The 21,040-nt window shown below is 41.2% G+C and overlaps 1 protein-coding gene across 13 annotated transcripts in view; it reads right to left on the bottom strand.

The window, feature by feature from the left end:
* Positions 1-21,040, bottom strand: part of rap1gapb (RAP1 GTPase activating protein b) — a 94,221-nt gene that overhangs the window by 14,789 nt on the left and 58,392 nt on the right. For 8 of the 13 annotated variants that reach the window (XM_031871817.1, XM_031871809.1, XM_031871810.1 and 5 more), the window contains 9 exons: positions 17,591-17,684; positions 7,542-7,589; positions 5,787-5,825; positions 5,391-5,576; positions 4,430-4,533; positions 557-635; positions 409-462; positions 223-306; positions 30-130 (listed from right to left, as the gene is read on the bottom strand). In XM_031871817.1, the coding sequence (XP_031727677.1) occupies positions 30-130; positions 223-306; positions 409-462; positions 557-635; positions 4,430-4,533; positions 5,391-5,576; positions 5,787-5,825; positions 7,542-7,580 (686 nt within the window). In that variant the 5' untranslated portion in view covers positions 7,581-7,589; positions 17,591-17,684. The other 5 variants (XM_031871812.1, XM_031871815.1, XM_031871819.1 and 2 more) reach the window with 3 other exon arrangements.

Below are 21,040 nucleotides of genomic sequence, written 5' to 3'. Positions count from 1 at the left end.
AAAGAAATCAAACTGAAAAGTGCCCAAACCCTCTAAAGTCATGAAGCTCAATCTTGTGGCCCAGAAACTCCAAGAACTCGACAAAGGAAGGGCTTTCTTCCATGTTCCCGAACAGCTCCTCCTCTGATGTCTGTGTGGAAGGAGCAAAGGACATTTTCAGGAGGAGTGACACGTGACTTCAAAAGCAGAAGATTAGCAGTGGTATCTGTGGAACACACTCACCTGACCAAACTTTTGATAAATAACACCAAACTTGAAGTTGTTGCTGATCACATGCTCATCAAAGGTGACAATGAGCTGTGATGCCTGAGGACGAGAAAACAGAACATTTTCAGTGATGTTCACGGAGATGCGATGTTGGCGGATAGCAAGAGAGTTCTATTTGGAAATGAGGATTAGTGCCTATACCTTTGGGTAGAGGACAGGATAAAACCGATCCACGTTGACCTCTTCACAAACAAGCTGTCGGTGAAAAAGAACATTCATCTTTTCTCACTTAAAGGCTAAAATACTTTATTTTTTAAACAATATATTCTTTGCGATAATAAATGCCTACCTTGGCCATCTGAACCACATTGGGGAACTCGGTAAGGCAGGAAATGGGAATGACATCGTGGTAAGTTCTTAGCTTTGTGCTGAAAGACAAACAGTTTGAAAAGTTAAAACGCTCACTGTTCAAGCAATCCTTCAGTGTTTTCTTTCTTTGATGTTTAGCATTCAAATGAACTGCCAATTCAAAGGGGACCTTTCCTTGTAATTGCTTTATAATTATTCTTAAAAAATTATAAATACTTAAATAGAAAATACATTCTGTATGTAAAGTACTTTTCTGGACCCAAAGCGCCAGATAAAAACTAAAACATCAGGCGTAAAAGCACATAACATTGTAGGAACATACAGTGACAGTGAGTTTTAAGAAGTTCCTTAAAACTACGGAGACTGGGATATCATTCCAGAGTTGGAGAAAGTGAAGCAGACGGCTCTAAATAATGAAAAGTTGGGCTAAGCCCACGTGGACTGGGCAGCTAGCAGCAGGCCTCCAGCAGGTCTGCACCTGAACTGACTCAACTTCAACTCCGACAATGAACTCCCCTTCAGCAGCTTCTACTCCTTGCTTTTAAAGAGCAGCTCTTCCTACACACACACACACACACACACACACACACCAAAGTTAATGCATAATCAATTGGGCAGTCAAATAACAATCATATGTAAAAACAACAAAAACAATCTTCAATCATTATTCTAATTGTCTTAACATATAAATATTAACAGTATAAGTTGTTTGGGGTATTTAAAAAAAACATTATTCTCTGAAACAGTAAAAACTTCTCAGTAGTCTACTCAACATGGTACAGTCTGAGTTCCCTCTGCTATGAAGCCCATTGGAAGCTCTCACTTTCTGTTCGCCAGTTTGGCCATGACCATATGACAAGCAGGTAATATGGATGGGAGCTCATGCAACATACATTTGATTGATTGAAGTTTCACACAACCAATAAATTAATTTGAATGGAATGTATTAATACATGATTTGAGTCGTTATTTAATCAACAATATGAATGATGACTGTCTGCATGCTGACCAGAAATGACTTGTTGAGTGTTAGCAACTTAGCATGCTATACCCTTAAGTGTTTACGATGCTAACATAACTGTGCCACAGAGGCCTGGGCAGCACAACTTAGCAACGCAACAGGGACTACAGATGCCCTGTGGCAACACTGCAGGATGGAATGAATAAAAGAACTGCAGAAACTTGAATGTATCTGGTCAGTGTGCCACCTACACTGATAGAAACCAAAAGAAAACCAATAGAAGGCAAGTCCAGCTTATTTCCTTCAGTAGTAACCGAGGGTTAACTCACCACTAATGCTAAGGGGCACATCAACAATTAACTAGGTGGTTTACAGGTTACGTTTAACAAAAAAAGCTCCATTCACAACAAGCACATGCACTGTGTAATATTTGCTCACGCTGTGGAAGCTGGTTAAGAGCTAAGGGTAACGTAAGCCGCTCTGTCCTGCTCTCTGTTGTGTTCGAATAACTCCAGCATTTTTTACTTAGTAAAAGTAAAAGTGAAAACATACTGAATAAAAACAGGAACAAATATGTGAGGCACGAAGTCAAACGGGGTTACCTTGGGACTGATCTTGCGTTTTTCCTTTTCATTCTTACGCACGGCCTACTCTTACTAGATTCACACTGCAATACACGAACAATATTTCTTCACTTTTCAATATACTGCTGTGAGTGTTTGCCTGAAATAGGCACAATATCTATGTAGCTGTCAAGTGCATATTCAAGACCCCTTTAGTTTCTCGTTTTAAAAGCTGAAAGCTTTAAAAAAGTCCCTCAGCATTTTCAACTGATGGAGCTGACATTTGCCTGAAATCAAGGTGCCATTTAACAAAAAGATATATATTAAGAATTTTAGTGGTTAATCTGCCTCAATTATAATTGTAAGCAGAAAGCTGGACAGGTGTAGCAACAGTAACTCAGAGGAGTGTGGCTCTCATAGGGCCTAACAACCTGTGATCCTTCTGTGTGCTTAGGAATACAACAGTTTTTACAGTTTATAGATCTTTAACAGCTACATTTAAAAAAAGAGATTCTGACTGGTCATCTAGTTGTCTTACAGATGCTTTAGATGTGGACAGTGACTCTGACTACATTGAGAGGGGGGACTGAGTCTGACTTGGGTGGTGGGGTGACTGTGGGCGGTGCCCACCTGGAGGAAAACATCAAACATCACAATGTGAAAAACGTTGTGGGCTGAGTGACTGTTGCCTCGCAACATACTCATCCACTCCAAAGCTCCATTAACAAAGAGGGAATGCAGCTACTAAAATTTGGAGTGGAGCCTCTCGGGTGCTAAAATGAATTCGCAGGTTATGTGGTGTGCACAGTTCCGCCTCGCTCCCCCTCGTCTGTCTTTAGCAGAACGTGAAGGAGTGGAGGACTTGGGTGAGTGGGCAGGTGGGAGCAGTTACACTTAGATAGTGTGCTAAAAGTTGAGCACTTTGTGGCACATTTTTAAAAGTAGTTTAAACAGTGGAGCTTGAAAGTTTACACTGTGCCACACAAACATATTTTAACACTTCTATTCATACTCACGTTATTACACAACTCCCAAACATAAATGACAAAAATATCTATTGAATTCTGGCGTGTGTTTTGTTGTGTTTCTAAGGACACTAAAGCAGGATCTTTACAAATCTGCAATTGTCTTACTGGAAACACTTTCTATGACGCCCATAGTGCATTTTAAACTTACTTAAAATATGTTTTTATCTATTTATTGCACTGTATAGTTAGTTATAAGAATTCATAAATATTTATGATGCATTATAACAATAATCACTCACTGACACTTTTTGTAAGGATCATTGTGTAATATAATTTCCATGGTTGTAATATTTTATGCATAATAATCACTGTTATAAATTGTCATGTAACTATATGTTACTCGAAGTGGTCATTGTTTGCTTTAAGTAAAGTGAATAAAACATGTAATTAAATCTATGCAAGAGCAACATACAAATGTGAAATTACTTTTTACTTTACTTAAAGCAAACAATTACTATTTGGAGTAACTTATAATCACATTATAAAGTTAAAAATGTAATTGAGTGACCTGCAATTATAAAGTAACATGATACTTGATCTTATAAGTCATTATGAATATGTACAAGTTGTTATAACTATAATTTTACGGTGCTAGAAGCCGATTATAACATATTACAAGTAGGTTTATAATACATTGCATTAATTCATTGAGTTATTTAAACATTTAAAATAAGAAATGACATGCTATTTCTGAGGTGTTTATCGTTTGATAGCTGCATCTCACAAGATAAGTTTTTTCACCTGACTGTGACATAAACATTGGAGGCTTGATGGAGCAGATGTCAACCAAACCAGATGTTAGGAAGCCCGTTCTGAGATTGAATTCAGACAGCAGGGTCAGGCCTTAGCGTATTTTCCTTCTTGTCAGCAATCAAGAAGGAAAATACATTTTTAAATTCAATGAGAATTGAGAATGCTCTTCTTCCTCTGTGTCATTTTTGCCTGACGTAACACAATTCTTGAGCAAAAAAACAACAACAACAACAACAACAACAACTTAATCCATGTGGAACAGTGAAGTCATGAGTGAAATACTCTATATGGGATGGTTCTGTTTGGGAACTCTATGAGTAAATGCCAAAAATCACTGCATTACATGGACATCTGAAGCCAGAGTTGTTGCAGGTTCAACGTGAGAAAACAGCCATAGAGAGAGAAACATAGAGAAGGAAAATGGAGTAAAGGAAAAGAACAATAGCAGAGGGTATCGCAAAGGAGAGGACTGTGATTAAGAGCTAGGGGACAAAACAGCACTAATGGGAGAGAAAACAGGTCAGTTATGAAAATAATAGGAACTGTACCGAAGCATCAAGCGCAGATGCTCTTGATCCCCAATGACATCGTACTTCATGGAAAAGACCAAGTGGCCCAGGGCAGCATCCATGGTGTAATAATTAAAGTGCTCCTGGGGGCAGATAAGCAGAAGACACTTAAACGCCATGATGAATACTCCCTCAGCAACAAACAACAACAAACTGCTATAATAAATCAGAAATGGAAGAGGGTAGAGAGAGTAACTTTCTTCTATTCCCTTAATTTAGGAAAGCAGTGTCCTTGAGGAAAAGGTGTGAAACAAGGTACCATCTTATTTTGAACACTCAACTGCTTCGGTGTATGACAGATATACAGTATTTACAAGTAGGCAATTTGTTTCAATTCAATTTATTTTGTATCGCCCAAAATCCCAAATTTGCTTCAGAGGGCTTTACAATTTGTACACATGCAACATCCTCTCTCACATCAGTACAGGAAAAACTCCCCCAAAATACCCTTTTAACGGAAAGAGTATCAAAGAGTATCATTTCAGAGTATTATATAACATAATATATGCAACATTTAGTTGTGTATTTACTTCATCGCTTTGAGAGAGAATACTAACGGTGTAGCAGTATTGACAAAAGTGAATGGTTTTTAAGGGGATTGCAGACCAATATGTTGCTCTGTGTGCCTGAAACATCGCCCTGGTAGTTGTAAAGGTAACTGAATGATAGATAACCCAGACACAAACTCTTTTTCTTTGCCTTCTTTCCCACTAAAAGTCCTCTTTTTGTCAACACAAATGAGCTCTGGCAATTAATACCAATTTTCAAAGGCAGTTTTTCGTACTTCATGTTCTGAAATTGACGCAGAGCACTTATATCAGGCAAGTCAATTTAAGAAGCCCAATTGTATACGTCAAGATGCTGTACAAGACTGATTAAATCAAGATCGATGGCTGACTAGAAATGCATAAAACCAGATCCCTTTTTTCCCCATCCTCACCTTGCCCATGAATTGCTTCCTGTAGATCTTGGCGGTGCTGTTTGTCTCCAGTTTGACGTGGGAGGCAGCACAGGGCGGTTGTTCAGCCTCTGGTGGGTCTTTGACCTCATGGTTGGTCCCTTCTATCCAGTAGCCTCCAAACTGGGGCAGCAGGATGAGTGGAAAAGGGCAAGTGCGACCAAGAACCTGACAGCGACGGACAGTGATAACGGTGAAAAGAATACTGATTAGTAACTAATAGTCAGCATGTCGCATAAAACACTGCATTACTTTCATTGTTGCCGAATGTCTGCTTTGTTTGACCTGTTTAAACCTTTGGCTGTACAGTGTCTGACATCTGTAAAATGTTTGATGTGTTGTGTGAGTTATTTATGCAGAGAGTTACATTGCGTGTACCTCATGAACGCTGGGATAAGGGATGTAGTCCTCTTCTGTCTGCGGGGAAGGAAACAAATATGAGTCAAGCTGACAAACAGACGCTTCGAGTCACACTTACGGTTTTGGGTCTTTGAGGGGAATAACAATGGGCATACGCACTGTGACAGTATCGTCCTACTTTCTCAGGGTTACTTTTATCATCCGGCAAAGCTTGAAAGAGGCCAAATTAGACTTTTAGACAATTAGACAATTAGACTTTTCTGACAAATGCCTGGAATTCCTCTTTAGCGAGTACATAGCTCATTTTTTTGTTGGCAAGAAATGTATCCGAGGCCCACTGCTCTCAGTGTTATAATGTGCTAAAGGTGTACTAAGGTGCTAAAGCCTCACAGTACTCGCACGAAAAAGAGACAACAACACAAGCTTTCACTTGGAAAAAGGTAGGGGCTTGCTTCCTGCTGCATATCCACATGTTGGTGTGAGAGAAGCGACATTTCACGTCTTATTTTACCATCTGATAGCTGTGTTCAGTTAGTGGCTTTCCTCTGTGATGTCCGTTGCAAAAAACGTTTTGTGACGACATGGTGCAATTTACTTTTTTTGGCAAACTCATTTTCCTTCAATTGTAGATAGTAATTTTGTCAATTTCCCAAGAACATCTTTTAACAACCTCAGCAGAGCATGCCTGGTCTTGCTCCATTACAAGTCATATCGGCTATAGCAGAAGTGAAAGCAAGAGAGCTTTTTTTATACTCAACTAATTTAAGTCTTACAAGAAACACGGCCATTATTATGGGCGCGGTAGAGCAGTAGAGGTAAAGACAGAGGATCAGAATCCTGCAGAGACAGTTCTATCCATTACACCATAGGAGGATACTCTGTAGAACCTCTCATAGCGGGTTCTTGGTGGAACCTTTAAGACATTGTTCTGGGTGGAATCTCGAAGACAAAGTTCTATTAGGAAGCAAAATGTGTTCTCTTATGGGGTCTCTGAAGAACCCTGCATGATTCTAGTGAGCACCTTTATTTCAAAAGTGTTAATACAAGTATTTTATGCAAACTACAAAACCACATTATAAATATTCAAAGTATTCTCATACAGCGTTTTTTTCCCCGAAAAGTCAATTTCAGCTTTTTACATGCATGCGGTCTTTTCAAATTAAACTTCAGTCTTCTCAGGAAACTCAGTTAGGTTTCGGCAACAAAACCACTTAGTTAGGTTTGGGAAAAGATCGTCGTTTGGGTTCAAATAAACACGACTTCCCGTTTCACATGGGGAATGAAAACAGCTGTATCCTGGCACCCGCCCTGTGTGTGCGCTTCTGTGGTCTTTATACTTCCTCGTTCATGACTACGTGGATAAAATACGAAATCATTTCATGGGGTATCTGTTATTTTTGTCATAGCTACGAATGCTGGCCTATTAGAGGAAAGCCACACTCTAACCAAGTTACCAGATTCTTGTCAGTCCACAGAAATAAATGGTTTTATGTTCTTATTTCAGATGATTACCATCTATTGCGCACCCTTTGTGACTTGACCTCAGACTTCCTGGTGAAAGGATCTCCCAGTCTTCACTGCCAACCGGATTAGCCCGTCTAGGTAATAGGACAGTTTAGGATTTTGCAGCCCTATCCTGTTGAGTTCCGAACTCAGCCGGTGAGCATCCTAAAGCCTGTCTGACAGCTGATAAGGACAGGTTTATAACTCTGCCATTGCGGATCCTTTACTAGACTGCGGTCTACGAGGAGACGTGAGGATTTCGCGACTCACTTTGAGGGGGGGAGGGAGGGGGCATCTCTGCTCATCCATTCTGCAACCCTGTAGAGAGAAAAATGATGTGATACTGAGGGAAGAGGTGGAATATCTACAAAGCAGGTTCACACACCCACAAAGATAAACACAGAGACACATATGCGGAAACGTTTTTCGCTTGAAATTTGTTGTGCAGCAGCATCGAGTGAGATTATTCTTTGTGACAATAACTCATGTTTACATAATGCAAGCTCAATCACCAGATGGGCCACAGAAAGAGGAAGTAAAGAGGAGTGATATCTTGGGGATCTTAGCGAGTGAAAAAGATAAGCAGAGGTCCGAGAGAACAGTGTAGATATCATTAATCACAATTCAATTTAAGGCCCAAAAAGTGCCAAAACAGCTGCATCTACTCTGTCCATCCTTGTTTTGCTGACTCATAACTACTGACAGTTCCCAAAGCACAGAGACAGATGAAAAACAAAGCATTCCTGATCAGTGGCCTCTTTGTGTGGAAAACCCTGCAGCAAGAACTGAATCCTATCAAATTTGATGTGCTTTTTTTTTTCCAGGACGAAGGAAGATGAATCAAATGGAAATTGGAAATGCTTTCATTAAATTCATTCTTTGGAGACTGTTCCACTGCTTCTGTTTTCTCTTCCCCTCCCTCGGTCCTTTTACTTGTTGGAGAATATGCATCGCTACTAACAAAATAAGCTACTGTTGTATGCAACTGTGTGCTGTTCATGGGGTTGACAACCGAAAAGAAAACAACTAAATGGATATGGTTTGAATCCCCCCGAAGTACCTCAGAAACACTTTCATGCCTGTGATTTTTCTTCTAGCAGAAGATGTTGTTGTTTGAGCCTCTACAGTGTTTTACATATTATTCAACTAAATCATGTTGTTGTGCCCCTTTCAGCAATATTCTCTTCCACCCAAGATATTATCACAGTAGACAATTAACAATAGTGTTTCAGGATCCTGTTAAGTTGACCCTGACACAGCAATGCCAAAGTTACAAGGTCAGCAAGTGAGATATTTGACATCAAAAGGAAGAGAATTATGATTCAGTTAAAAAGGTGAACGTGTGGATGCATAGTATCAAAGTTACTATATTAAAGTATGTTTAAACTGTTGTCTCACAGGCTTATTCAGAATATAAGAGTTGAACATCACCGAATACAAAACAAACTACATTCCTACAAATCCATATCAACATTTCACACATCTGGTGACGCAGACAAAACTACACCGCTGTGAAGAGAAAACACAAAGGCTTTGTTTAGCCCATTCAGAAGCATCAGGTTTCTAACGGCAGCCTAAGGCTGTCACTGCTGCAAATACCACAAAAAAACTATTAAGGGCAAAGAGAGGGATACATGGAGACACGCATAAAAGTGTTGCAGTAGCAGGGTTGTGATATGGAATACAGAAATAGCAGGAAAAGCAGAAAAACGTGAGTCTCAAAATAGAAGTAAATGGAAGTTTTATGTCCAAAGCGAGCGGAATTCTGAGGAGGCCCTTTGATTAAAGTTTGGCAGGAAGAACGGACGAGCCCGGGGACCACTTACAGTACCTGCATCCTCTCGATCATGGCAAACAGGTCCGAGGTCTAGGGAAGAGAGTTGACAATGATCCAAAAGGGGACATGGGTTTGACAGTTGCGTTGATATGCTTTCCCTGCAGTGCTCACTTATCCTTCATCGCTGCTCACTGCAAAAGCTGTCTGTGCAGTCTCAAGACATGAGACCTCTTCTTTGACTCTCTGACACCCTCTAAGCCCTTATTTAACTACGAGTGATCTCCTCAACGCATCCCCCACCCCACTTGACACCCCAGTCTCACTGAGGCTCCATTCAACTCCTGGAGAATCCTTCCTCCACGCTTGAAGACAGACTGTACACAAGTAACTCTGAGGGGGAAATGGGCCTCAAAGCTCCTTGTTGCTTCTCTCTGTTGCTACAGCCAACGTCTCATCTGACTGTACGCAACGGCCAAATTAGCTGGAAGGCACTGGGATTTTTCAGTCACATTAATGTGTGGACGGGACAATATTTGACCTATCAGATAACAGGCAGGCAATGTGAATAAGGCAGGAATTAAAAATAAATTGACATTCTGGCATCTGGGTGCCATGTCAGCCATGGTGTAATCTTGATGTTTTGGGTCCAGGTGCACTGATGTGCTGCTCTCTAGATAAATTCTGAATTTATAATTACACCTCGACCATGCACAGGACATAATTTGGTGTCCTGTCCAATTAGCCAAGCTACTGGTACAGGTGAATGCAACACCCTGAGGCATGCATTTCTCATCTGCAGAGGCCACGTTACGGATGTTCAGCAGCTCAAACCTGAGACGAGGAGGATCGCAGCAGCCCTGGCGGCAGTGCTCGTTGTGGGGTGAGCCCTCCGCTCACCATGTAACGCAAGTGGACTGAAGTGCCAAGCTGATGTTTCCACATGACAGCTTAAATTTACCGAGGGCACCGCAGGACGTGCGAAACACACACGCACACGAAAACCACGTGGAAGTGTTTACGTGCATTTTCCCAAGTGCAAACCTACTTAAAAGGTGCACATATCACCACCCATAAATGCACACTTACTCACAAACACCTGACACTGACCGAGTAAAGCCAAAGGTGCAGCCTGGAGTCTATTGTTGAATGTGAAAATAAACAAAGCCATAATGCAATTCAGCTTGGGAGGTACGGCTCTATCTGTACAATGTACAAAAATCCAGTCTACTGTCCTGCAGCACCAAACACATTATCTATCTGTCTCTAAGCTACCTTAAGAATGAAACAAGCAACAATAACTAGAGCGAAAAGAATCTCTCACTTCCAGCAAGTGAAAAGTACTCACATCACTGAGGCATCGTCTCTTGAGAAAAGGCTTACTGGGAGGACTGGTGAGCAGCCCATCCAATAAGGCATTCTTAGCTATCCTGAGATCAGTCATCATTCCACAAGTATACGGACGCAGGCAGGCTGACAAGAGCGAAGGGTGTCGATGTCACTGTCAGCCACAAGGAGAAAAGCAAGATTGACAATGATACTTCACACTCAGTAGTGTCGCTCAGGCAGCAAACTGGGAGAGAAAGCCTGACGGCTGGTAGAATCCATACATCTGTGTGTGAGGTAAAAGCATGTGCATGTGAGAATTTCCCTTCCTTCCCCTTTTTTTTTTTTTTTTTAATGCCTGCCCCCACCCTCCCATGTACACACACAGCTATTCAGTAGGAAGCCGGAGGGAGGGAGGAACGTTTCTCCCTTCTCTGTGCACAACTATCTTCTCTTTGTAACGCACACCCGCACACACACACACACACACACACACACACACACACACACACACAGCAGTTCTCTTTTTTGTTCAAAGTCAATACGAGACTATGCTCTTCCTCTTTCCCTTCATCTTGTATTTCTCAAGGTTCCCGCTCATAACAGTTCTCCTCCGCTCCATACAGAAAGCCAGACATACACATGAAAACGGGGCAGCACGGGCATTTCTTTTACCTCCAAGGAGAAATCCCAGACATTTCCACAGATTGTACACTTTATGTCACAATGCGCTTTACAGCACATGGTGAGAAGTAGGTTAATTACACCCGCAGTGCTTTTATAGGTTGTAAGTGCTGATTATGAACTATTTCTGTTCAAGCACTCAGACATATTTCCCTCTTTTTTTTTAACAATCATTGCTTAATAACATAAGTTGGCCATCATAAATAAATGAGAAACGTTGATTAATGAGTGGTGCACTCTGGGTTTCCACATGAAAATGCATTAGGCACTTTTCACTGCATCATGTCCAAATGTGAAAGCTCCAAGTGTTATCGCTTCTACCAGGGGAGATATGTGAGACATGTGAAGATGCCACAGCCTGATGGGGGGGGGGGGGGACTTAGCAAACCTCAGCACCTACGAAATCCCGTGTGCATAGTTAAGTACTGGTATGACATGAGAGCATAAAAGATAAGGGAAAAACAGAGGAGGAAAGGAGAGATTAAAATATGAGGGAAGCACTGTGGGATGAAAGAGGGGAGCTGTCGTTCTGTGAAAGCTGAGTATTTTCTGTGCAGCTTCCTCCATCGGGCACACTCCCAACATCAGATATCAACAAACACTGACCTACTTTAAGAAAAAACAAAACACTGCTGAAAGCTTTCACGAGGACAGATTCTCCCCATGTATGTTAAGCATTTTTCATTTGGCAATAGAAGATAAACACTGTCAGCCAACCGTCTGCATTAATCTCGATAGGAAGTACATGAGAGGCGGAGAGGTTACATGGTTTGAATGAAAGTGCACAAAATGCAGATTTTATACGGCCAGAGGTAACATTCAGTCGAGTAATACAGGCAGCTTGGTCAGTGGCCTTACGCTCCAAACTATAACGCTCTAGCGTCAGTTTTGAATGTGTCGTTTTTGCACTTGTCACTTTCTGCTCGTTACATGCATGCACTGTTTTTTCAAACTAAACTTCTGTTTTTACGGGGAACAACTTGGTTAGGATTAGGCAACCAAACAAGTTGATTAGATTAAGAAAAGATTGAGGTTTGGGTTAAAAATGAAAATGTTTGTTATGTAGTATAGGCTACGTAGTAATGTTACGTAACTTAAAATAAGTGAACATTGACTTTTGGTTTCACACGGGACACAAACACCAGTCTCCTGGGTGAAAGTCCTGTGTTTCGGAAACCAATCCTCCACTCCGACCTCCTCCCAAAGCACCTAATTGCTCTTTATACTAAGTAACTTGACTTCCGTGGTTATACTTGTCTTTTCAATACGACTTTTGTCAACTGATCCTTCTGACTGTCAAGTCTATACGCTTCAAGATTGGATCTTGCTCCCATTGCTAACCCATCAGCTAGACCACATGCAGAGGTGGACTGGCTCAAATTGAGTTCAGATCTCAGAGGGAATAAAATGGATCATATCACATCATCCTCTTCTCCTGAGTGAGAGCACAGGAAGGGGAGGAAAACCGGGACTGGAGTACAGCTGAGACCCATTGTGCAAAGTTACTGCTGACAAAAACCCAACATTTGCTGATTTGGCTGCTTCAAAATAAAAGCTTTTAAAAAACTAAATAACGGGGGACTTTTATTGTGAAGAATTTATAGGAAATTGTGTTTATCACAGAAGTAGTGGAGCTTTGTGACAGGCGGCAACCTCTGGTTCTGCTGAGTGAAGCCAATGCGGAAGTGTCTTAAAACTTGCCTTCTCTCTACTGACCAGCAGGGAGCAACTCCTCTGGTTGCAAAAAGAAGAACTCACAGCTGAGTTCTGATCATAAAAGTCTCATTGAAAAGACAAGTGTAACCACGGCCATAGTTTGACGCATAGGGCCGCTGAACCAAGCTGCTGTATTTGAAGAGTTGGGAGTGAAAACATGTTGCAGCATCACAATGGGGCTGCCTTTTAGACTAATCGTGAGGTTACATTTCATTACTGATGATCTGTTTAGTCAGGTCTAGACGGGCTTTAGCTGATGCCAAAGTAGGATTTGAGAACATTTACAGAGCAAAGGTGAATACTAATTACATGCTTTCCTGATTATCATGTATAACAGTCACATGATGGCAAATGTGAGGGAGATACTAATTTCTATTCAGATTCACACTATGAGTACTGACATAAAGCATACTGATTGGGAAGCATCTTTGGTGAGTGCGACATTCAAGCTCAAGCTGTTAGAAAAGCCAAGCCGCTGTTGTACTGTCCAGCTTGGTTCTGGTGACGACAGCATGTGGTGTGATCTAACAGAACAATATGTACAGAAGACGACCAAGATCAGCACTAAATGAGTGAAAGGTTTGACTTGGAAGTGTCTTGGCATTCAGACTTCATGTCCCGCATGTCTTTTAAGCTGCTCACGTTTCGTCAACTGACTCATTGATCTGATCAGACTGACTTGGCTGAATAGAACATATGAGGGGTATTGAATCCATGAACCATAAAGTCCAGACCTTTCTACTCAGTCTCCAAGCTGAGGAGTGAAGCTCTGACTGCACCACTTCATTAACTCGTCACATCCAGAGCCCCATTTGAATTTCCATGGACAAATTGAGAATGATTTGCATCCAAAGACATATCCCCACGCCTGCTCACTCCACAATCCCTCCGTGCTATCTGGGTTCGCCGCATCCTCAAAGGCAATACAGTAAAATGGAAAACTAGACTTCAAAGAGAGTCAATCAACGGGCACAGAAGCCTGACATTTCAGCCAGAGAAAATCCATCGGGGTCCATTCATCAGGTCTGGCTTCAGAGAAGAGCCTGACCTTGCTGCAGCCACCGGGGCCTGGGAGACACAAACTGAGTTCACACAGATGGACCCCCGCCACCACTTCACTGCCTCAGACGCTGGTTGATTGCCATGAAGGTTAAGGTCTACAGAACTGCTGCTGGGTTTTCTGTCTGCTGAAGCAGATCTCCTACTGTCTTCACTCTGGCAAAAAGTAGTGAGTCAGTTCAGACAAAGAGGAGGCACTGCAACTCTCCCTCGATCATCTCTTGCATTTTGATTAACATCTTCTGGGCATTTGTTTGTGTAATGAATTATTAACAACTGCCTATCAAGGACTTAAAGATGAGAGGGTTGAATAAATCAATAAAACAGCCCTCCATCAATTTAGCATTGCACCTATATAACCTTGGTGGCTTCACGATGGAGTTTTTAAAAAAGGATCAAAATCGACGCAGCAGAACCAGAGACATCATCTTTATTCTTTCCAAGCATTTTTCTTCCATCTCAAAACCTGGCGCCTACGTTACCCACAATGCAACGTAACCAGCAATAGTTAATTCAAGTGTGTTATATGAGTAGAGGCTAGAGATGAGAGCTGAGGAGCGGATTACAGAGGTCTTGATAAGCTCACTGTTATCTAACTCCACACCCCCAGATTTTTTTTTTCCATTTACAGACTTGTAACCTTCAGCCAAGTGACATCACTTTAGGCAATTCATCAGTTTGCACAACTCCCTCTGGAGCCATTAGGCCTTATGGAACTTTTTTCACAAATGCAGTAGTACCCCCAAAGACCTGTAACTGTGACTTGTTGACGTACTTTCCCTTTAAACTGAATCCAAGAATAGATTATTATGTCCACTAAACATAGATATGGATATAAATTCTCTACCCTCTGCAATGTCACTGCTCAACTCTGTAAAGTATACGGGTAGCATCAGCACATCTCCAACCATGCCTGTTTTTTTCACTAATATTGTATCTTTACTCCATGTGTTTTTTACTCCTGCATTTATGTGGGCTTTTATTTATTAAGTGGTTATGTATATGTGTTTTTATCTTGCGTGTCTAGCCCCGTGTTGTTATTATTACTGCGGCAAACCCAATCGGCCCTCGGTGGACAAATAAAGGTCTTGAACTATCAGACTTGGAGATCACATCTTAAACACCTTCAGGCCACCAGCACTGATCATTATAACACGCTGAAGTGAGGTGTCTGACTTCCAGAAGTGCAAAGTAGACCTTGACAGTTCACACACAAAGAGATGCAAGTAGCATGTCTGTAGCTATGTTTATGTCTAAAGGTTGCACTGTAACTTACACACCAACTTTAGTGTATCAATACAGTATGTGTCTAATGAAAAGACCATCGCAGCACCGGGAAGTTTGCATCGCACCGATTCCCTTGACAAAAAGCCAACGGGATGATTGCAGAAAATAAGCTCTGTGTCAAACACAAGTTTATGATACGTACACTTTTTGTTCAGCAAGATAATCTTAACAAGTGAACACCCCTTTTTAATTAGTTTATGCGTAAATGAAATTGGGAGGAGTAAAAAGCTAATATGTGGCTATAACTATAGCCTGTGTAGGCGGACTAGTCTCTGTGATGATGTTTTGTAGTCTCATTTAGCCACTTGTAGCAACCACCTCCATCAAGCCTTACAATTCAGGAGACTGACAACTCTATGGAGCAGTTACAGGCTTTATCCTTGATGCCATCACAAATTTAAGCTTTAACACTCCGACTGTCTTCGGCCATAGGAATCACATGTAAGAATTTTGAAAGTTTACTTGGTTGCCCTTTAAATGGCTTTTAACTTCAACCATTGGCAGCAACTTGCCTTCAACGACCCTATTGTGTGCCACCCATAACCTCATATATGTACTGTAGAGATTACTCTCTCCTGTCACGACAGGCTAGAACATCTCACTGGTTACCATTTCCATATTACAAAACAAGCAGGTCTACAATTTCAAATTGTGGAGACATTTAAAAAACTACAAAAAATGTATCCCAGGAAGTCTATTCTGAGCAGGTCCATATAAATGAAGCCATGCTTATGTTATTTCTACTGCATGTGTGACAAAAATAATATGGCATGTATCAGAGAGGAACAACTGCTGCAGATCTATGTCCCAGAGGCCTGTTGACAGAGGGCACCACAACAAGCTGCCAACAGCTACCAGGGGTGGGGGACATTAGAGCCACCTTTAACCTGCTGTAACAGCTGAAGGATATGATGAGCAAAGAAAGAGGGAGGAAAGCAGTCGGGTACTAAAATAAACAGATGCATTGAAGGTAGGGATGAACTGGTAACACTATTCCAGTGCTGATAGTAACTCTGTGTACTGGACTCACGCTATCCCCAGGCCATATACTGATCTGACCCGTCGCTTTAAAGGTGAATTCAATATTTTTTTCTTACTGTCAACATATCTAATGAAAAGACCAAAACAGTGTGTTGGTCTATCTATCATTTTTAATTACTACTAGTTCCTACTGACATACATTTTTAAAAATGGGGCACAAATTCACTCCATTCTGCGAAACATCTGCAAAGCTTTTTTTTTTTGAAAGGAAGAAAGTCCTGGAACTAACTTCCTGATCACAATAAAGTTGCTGCAATCACTTTTAAAGAGAGATACCAAATCCTGGTTAATTCAGCAACAAACCTGTGCTCGTGTCCAGCTTTTAAATGTAGTATTTTGAATGTGTAGTAATGTATTGTATCTCACTGTATTCTGTCTAATTTTCTTGTAGCCCCTTGGAGGGCCGGGTGTTGCAAATGAGCTTCCCCTATAAACACTATAATACTTGCATTGGACAGCTGTTTTCAGTTTGGCTATGTATATTAATATTTAGCTACATTTTTTAAAGCTAAGAAATTAGATTTTTTTCAGCCAACACTGTTCAAACCTCCTTTGTGTATCATTTTCAGACTAGAATTAAAGCATATTTGGTGCGCTAGTGAACATTGTCTCAGAAAAAACAACATTAGCACGTATGGCTACATGTTCCTTCATACATGTGCAACAACAATTGTAGTCTAAGGCAAAGAGGAACAAGTTATATCAGGCTTTGGCTACACAGGCAATATTTGCTAGTTAGATAACTTACATTGTTTGTTTTGATCTTTTAGAGAATACAGCCAGACTTCCTTAAATACTTTAAATAAACAACTCATATATACAGTATATGGCATAGGTCACTCGGGATAATTGATATCCATTTTTGTCAACATTATCCTCCATTAGAGAAATGCAATATTCTTGAAAGACCCTTTTCACAGCAGACATTTTGACTTGTTAAAACAGGAAATGCACAGGTGTAACTAAGAACATAAGGGATGGCTCTATTTCAGTCACGTGAACCAGTGAGCCGTGCCTGTTTGCTGTAATCATTCCTATATTATACCCGCTTGATTCGTGTAATTCAGACTGCAATAGCGTCGTATTAAATTCAGATAAACTGTATTTTTGCACAAAAGGAGAACAGCGAACTGTGTCCCGCATCACTTACTGTACATTGGAAGAGATTGAAAGAGATCTCTAGAAGGCCAGTATGAACAGGAGGATTGATTACAGAGAGCAATGTTTCTATGGGCCTGAGCCGTAGACTTTAACTACACCTGTGTTTTTACTGGTTTAACGTGTGGAAAATTCCTACGATAGTTTGATTTTAAGCGTGTTACAACTCTCAGTTTCACATTCATCAGATCAGAGTCTTGGCAGCGTCTCAGTATTTGATTTCAGCAAACCTGAATAGAGAACAGGACTGCAGCTGGTTGAAATCTTGTGTTACCTTTGAAAGTGAGGGAAGAGGATATGGAGGGTGGGAGTGTGCTAGTAAGGGTTCTACTTCATCAGAGATAGGAGGAATCCTTCCATCTTGTTTCCTGTGAATCAGAGAGGATGGAGGGGTGGGGGGTGGGGGGAGGGGGGCGGGGAGGGCGAAAGGGAGAGAGAGGTTATGGCAACCTTGAGCTCAGTTTCTCATTTAAGCAATACGATCACAGGAAATGTCTGTAACACAATTGACTTATCCCATCAAAGAGGATCATTTAACTCTTACTACAATGAGAAGGGTGCTATTATTAAGTCACTGTTATTTGAGTATTTCGTTACTCATGAGGAGTAAAAAAGTCTTCCTCTCCTTTGTGTACAGCTTGCCTGTAGCCAGCGGCCGGCAGACACTTTTTTTTTTTTTTCGCGTTTTCTTTTGTATATTCTATCTTGAAAATAAAATTGTGACAACAATAGATCCTGTCTTTGGATTCTTTTATCTAATAATGTGCTTGAGGTGCATTTTTCATACCAAAGCGCAAATAAATTTGAAGGCGGTTGATTGATGTACTTTTAGACTTACCAACGCTATGGAGTTATTTGGAAATATTTGGATCGCACGAGTCGATAACTATCTTACGAACAATAGTGCCTTTATGAAAATGTTGTCTCACGAGTTGGAAACGATCAGCCCCCACTGGAAAGCTGATGCTACCAATATATATTAGTGAAGCTTAATCTTTATCTGCAACTGTGCAGAAACACAATCTTTAAACACAATGAACCATGTGATAGTTGATTAATAATGTAAATGTTAACGTTATGAATGAAGCTTTCAATTATTCGTTACAGCTCTAGTCTGACTAAGACGGCCCTCCATTTACTAATCGTCGATGTCCACTGACAGGGGGTAGCATATTGTGATCACATAGCTTTGTCTTGACGTATTGTCTAATATTGATGAGTTATCGTGTTTACTTCTTAGGAGGGCACTTCGTTTACTATTTGTCGCTGTCAATTGACGAGAGGGAATGAATGAAAGCTGCTGTGGCATATTGTGAAGGGAGGGAAGGGCCTCCAAAACATCTATAGCCCCAGAGCCAAAAGGCACTTCTAGCTATATTGAATCCTATCATTTAGCTGTCTGTTGTTGTTTTTCAGGCCTGTTGGCTGGCCTTTGAAATGCACGCAGTAATCAGAGTGTCATGGTGGTGTTCTATTGGTAATGTCGCTCGCTCACTCGCTCGCTGGGTAGACCGCATTGGAAGCTAGATTTAAGGTACTGTCGGAGGTTCTGTAGGTTTTGCCCTCACACCACCTAGTTTGTGATGACTGTGATTAGAGGTGAGATTTAGAAACAGCAGACAACAGGAGAACTGCACTGAGGGAGAGGGAAGTGTAGAAACAAGGGAGAACAAAGTGAAACATTGATTCAACGCAGAAGAAGAAAGGACCCTCAGCTTTTATCTCTTAACCCGCTGCCCTGTGCCTCTCTTCCTCTGTTCCCCTCCTCTCCTCTGTGTGATTAGAGTGAATTACCAGCCTGACCAGTATTCTGGTCACAGCATATCACTTCACACTTTGTCTCACACAACAAGTTGGTTGCTAGAACTGGCAGCCCGTCTGTGCATGCAACCTGTTCACAAACCTGCAGCAGAGGGCATTTGTTATGAACGCTGCTTAGGAGCAAAAGAATCACAGAACAACAGAACAATCTGATTTCTTGGTGAGAATTGGTGGAGACTTGCACCCTCACACACACATATTTCCTCCATTCTGACGTCCTGGCACACACCACACTGGTTTGTGGTGCGTTGCAATAAGATCATTTACAGAGTGGTCTTTCTTCCATTATAAGAGATTGCAGCTCTCTCTATCTCAAAATGCTGTGCCTATTACAACTGGGGAGAATCTGTAAGTCTCAATAAACAGAGCTGCACTTTTATGAAAACAGACTGCTGACCGGGAGTTGGGGTGAAGGAATCTATTCGTACCATAGAGGCAACACTGTTCTTTGATTCCTCTGATCTCTGCTGAATCCCAGGCAATGACTGAAAGAGGCTGTGGAAATGCTTTTTTCCCGCAGCATCTTCAGCCTCTCAGAACAGACATTCCTCCAGAGAGTGAACTTTGTTACGTCTTTCATATAATGCAGCCTGAATACAATAAAAAAAGGATGTCGAATGCAGCCAAGAATGATGCATTAAAATCTGCCTACAATGAAGCGGCTTACTGGGCATCCTATTTTATCCAGAGGTGACACCTTGTTTGACTGTCCCATGGGAGCAATTAAGGTAGCGAGAGCAAACACCAAAGGTGGAACACAAAATTAGGAGGGGTCTTTGTATTACCACTGCACATAAAATAGACTATTCCGTTAAATTCATGTGTCTTTCATCATGTTTTACCCGTTGTACAGTAGGCGTGAGTCACCTGCGTGCTGCTTCAGGATGCAGAACAAAAAGGCAAAGCAGAACGGTGCTAATCAATCTTGATCTGGGAAAACTAGACAGAAAGATGAAGGCTGCCTGACAGCCTGTCACTTTCACCACCGATGGCATGCTTGGTGGCTCTCATCACGGAGGATGAATATTTTTTTGTTGTGTGTGTGTGTGTGTGTGTGTGTGTGTCTGTTTATACCGTCACTGCATTAACTTACAAGACAGATAACCGAAAGATATCTGATGAAAGGGTAAAATGCTAAGTTTGACTCAGTGAGAGATTTCAGGCTGTCATATTCTGACGATCAGCGCGAGCACATGTTATCAAATACCACCATCCTGACAGATGACATGATGATACTCTATGATATGGATTTATTAAGTTGCAAATCAAATAGTTATGATCAGTAATTCATCATCTGCATTAGATAAATTAGCATGCCAAGAGCCTGAAGAAAATATGAACTGTACAGTCTGGTTGTTATTTACTCAGAGTTGCTCATCTCACTACGTGGAAGTCTATCATTCTTTAAAGGGGTCATATCACACACATTTGGGTATCTGGAGTTCCTACCAACTCACAAACTGTTAAATAAGACGACCCAGTCAGTTCTTTGTGGGCGGCCTGGATCAGAAAACATGTGACTAAACAAGCCATTCAGATTTGTCTCCCCTTCCTAAGTCACATGCGGGCTCATGTGACTATAATGGCACCCATCCGAGTATCTCCACCGACGGATTGAGAACTACATTTGCAAAGGGGCACCTTATATTTCTTGCAAGCCAAACAGAGCAGACTGGACTGTTTCAGGAGGGCGTCTTAAAGAGACAGGCGCTAAAACGGAGCGTTTCAGATAGAGGGTGAATACAGGTCCATTCAGACAGACAGTATGAGAACAAGTGTTTGGTTTTTATCATTAAAGCATGTAAACATGTTTTTTAGCAGAAACCAAAAAAACAAGTATGAACCTGAAAATGATCATGATATGTCCCCTTTAAGGACAGTAGTCAAACTATTGTATATTCTT

Source organism: Anarrhichthys ocellatus, unplaced genomic scaffold (assembly GCF_004355925.1).
Source record: "Anarrhichthys ocellatus isolate YVR2014 unplaced genomic scaffold, GSC_Weel_1.0 scaffold60, whole genome shotgun sequence".
NCBI classification, from domain to species: domain Eukaryota; kingdom Metazoa; phylum Chordata; class Actinopteri; order Perciformes; family Anarhichadidae; genus Anarrhichthys; species Anarrhichthys ocellatus.
The sequence above is the reverse complement of the archived record's forward strand: the minus strand, read 5'-3'. Positions and strand labels throughout refer to the sequence as shown.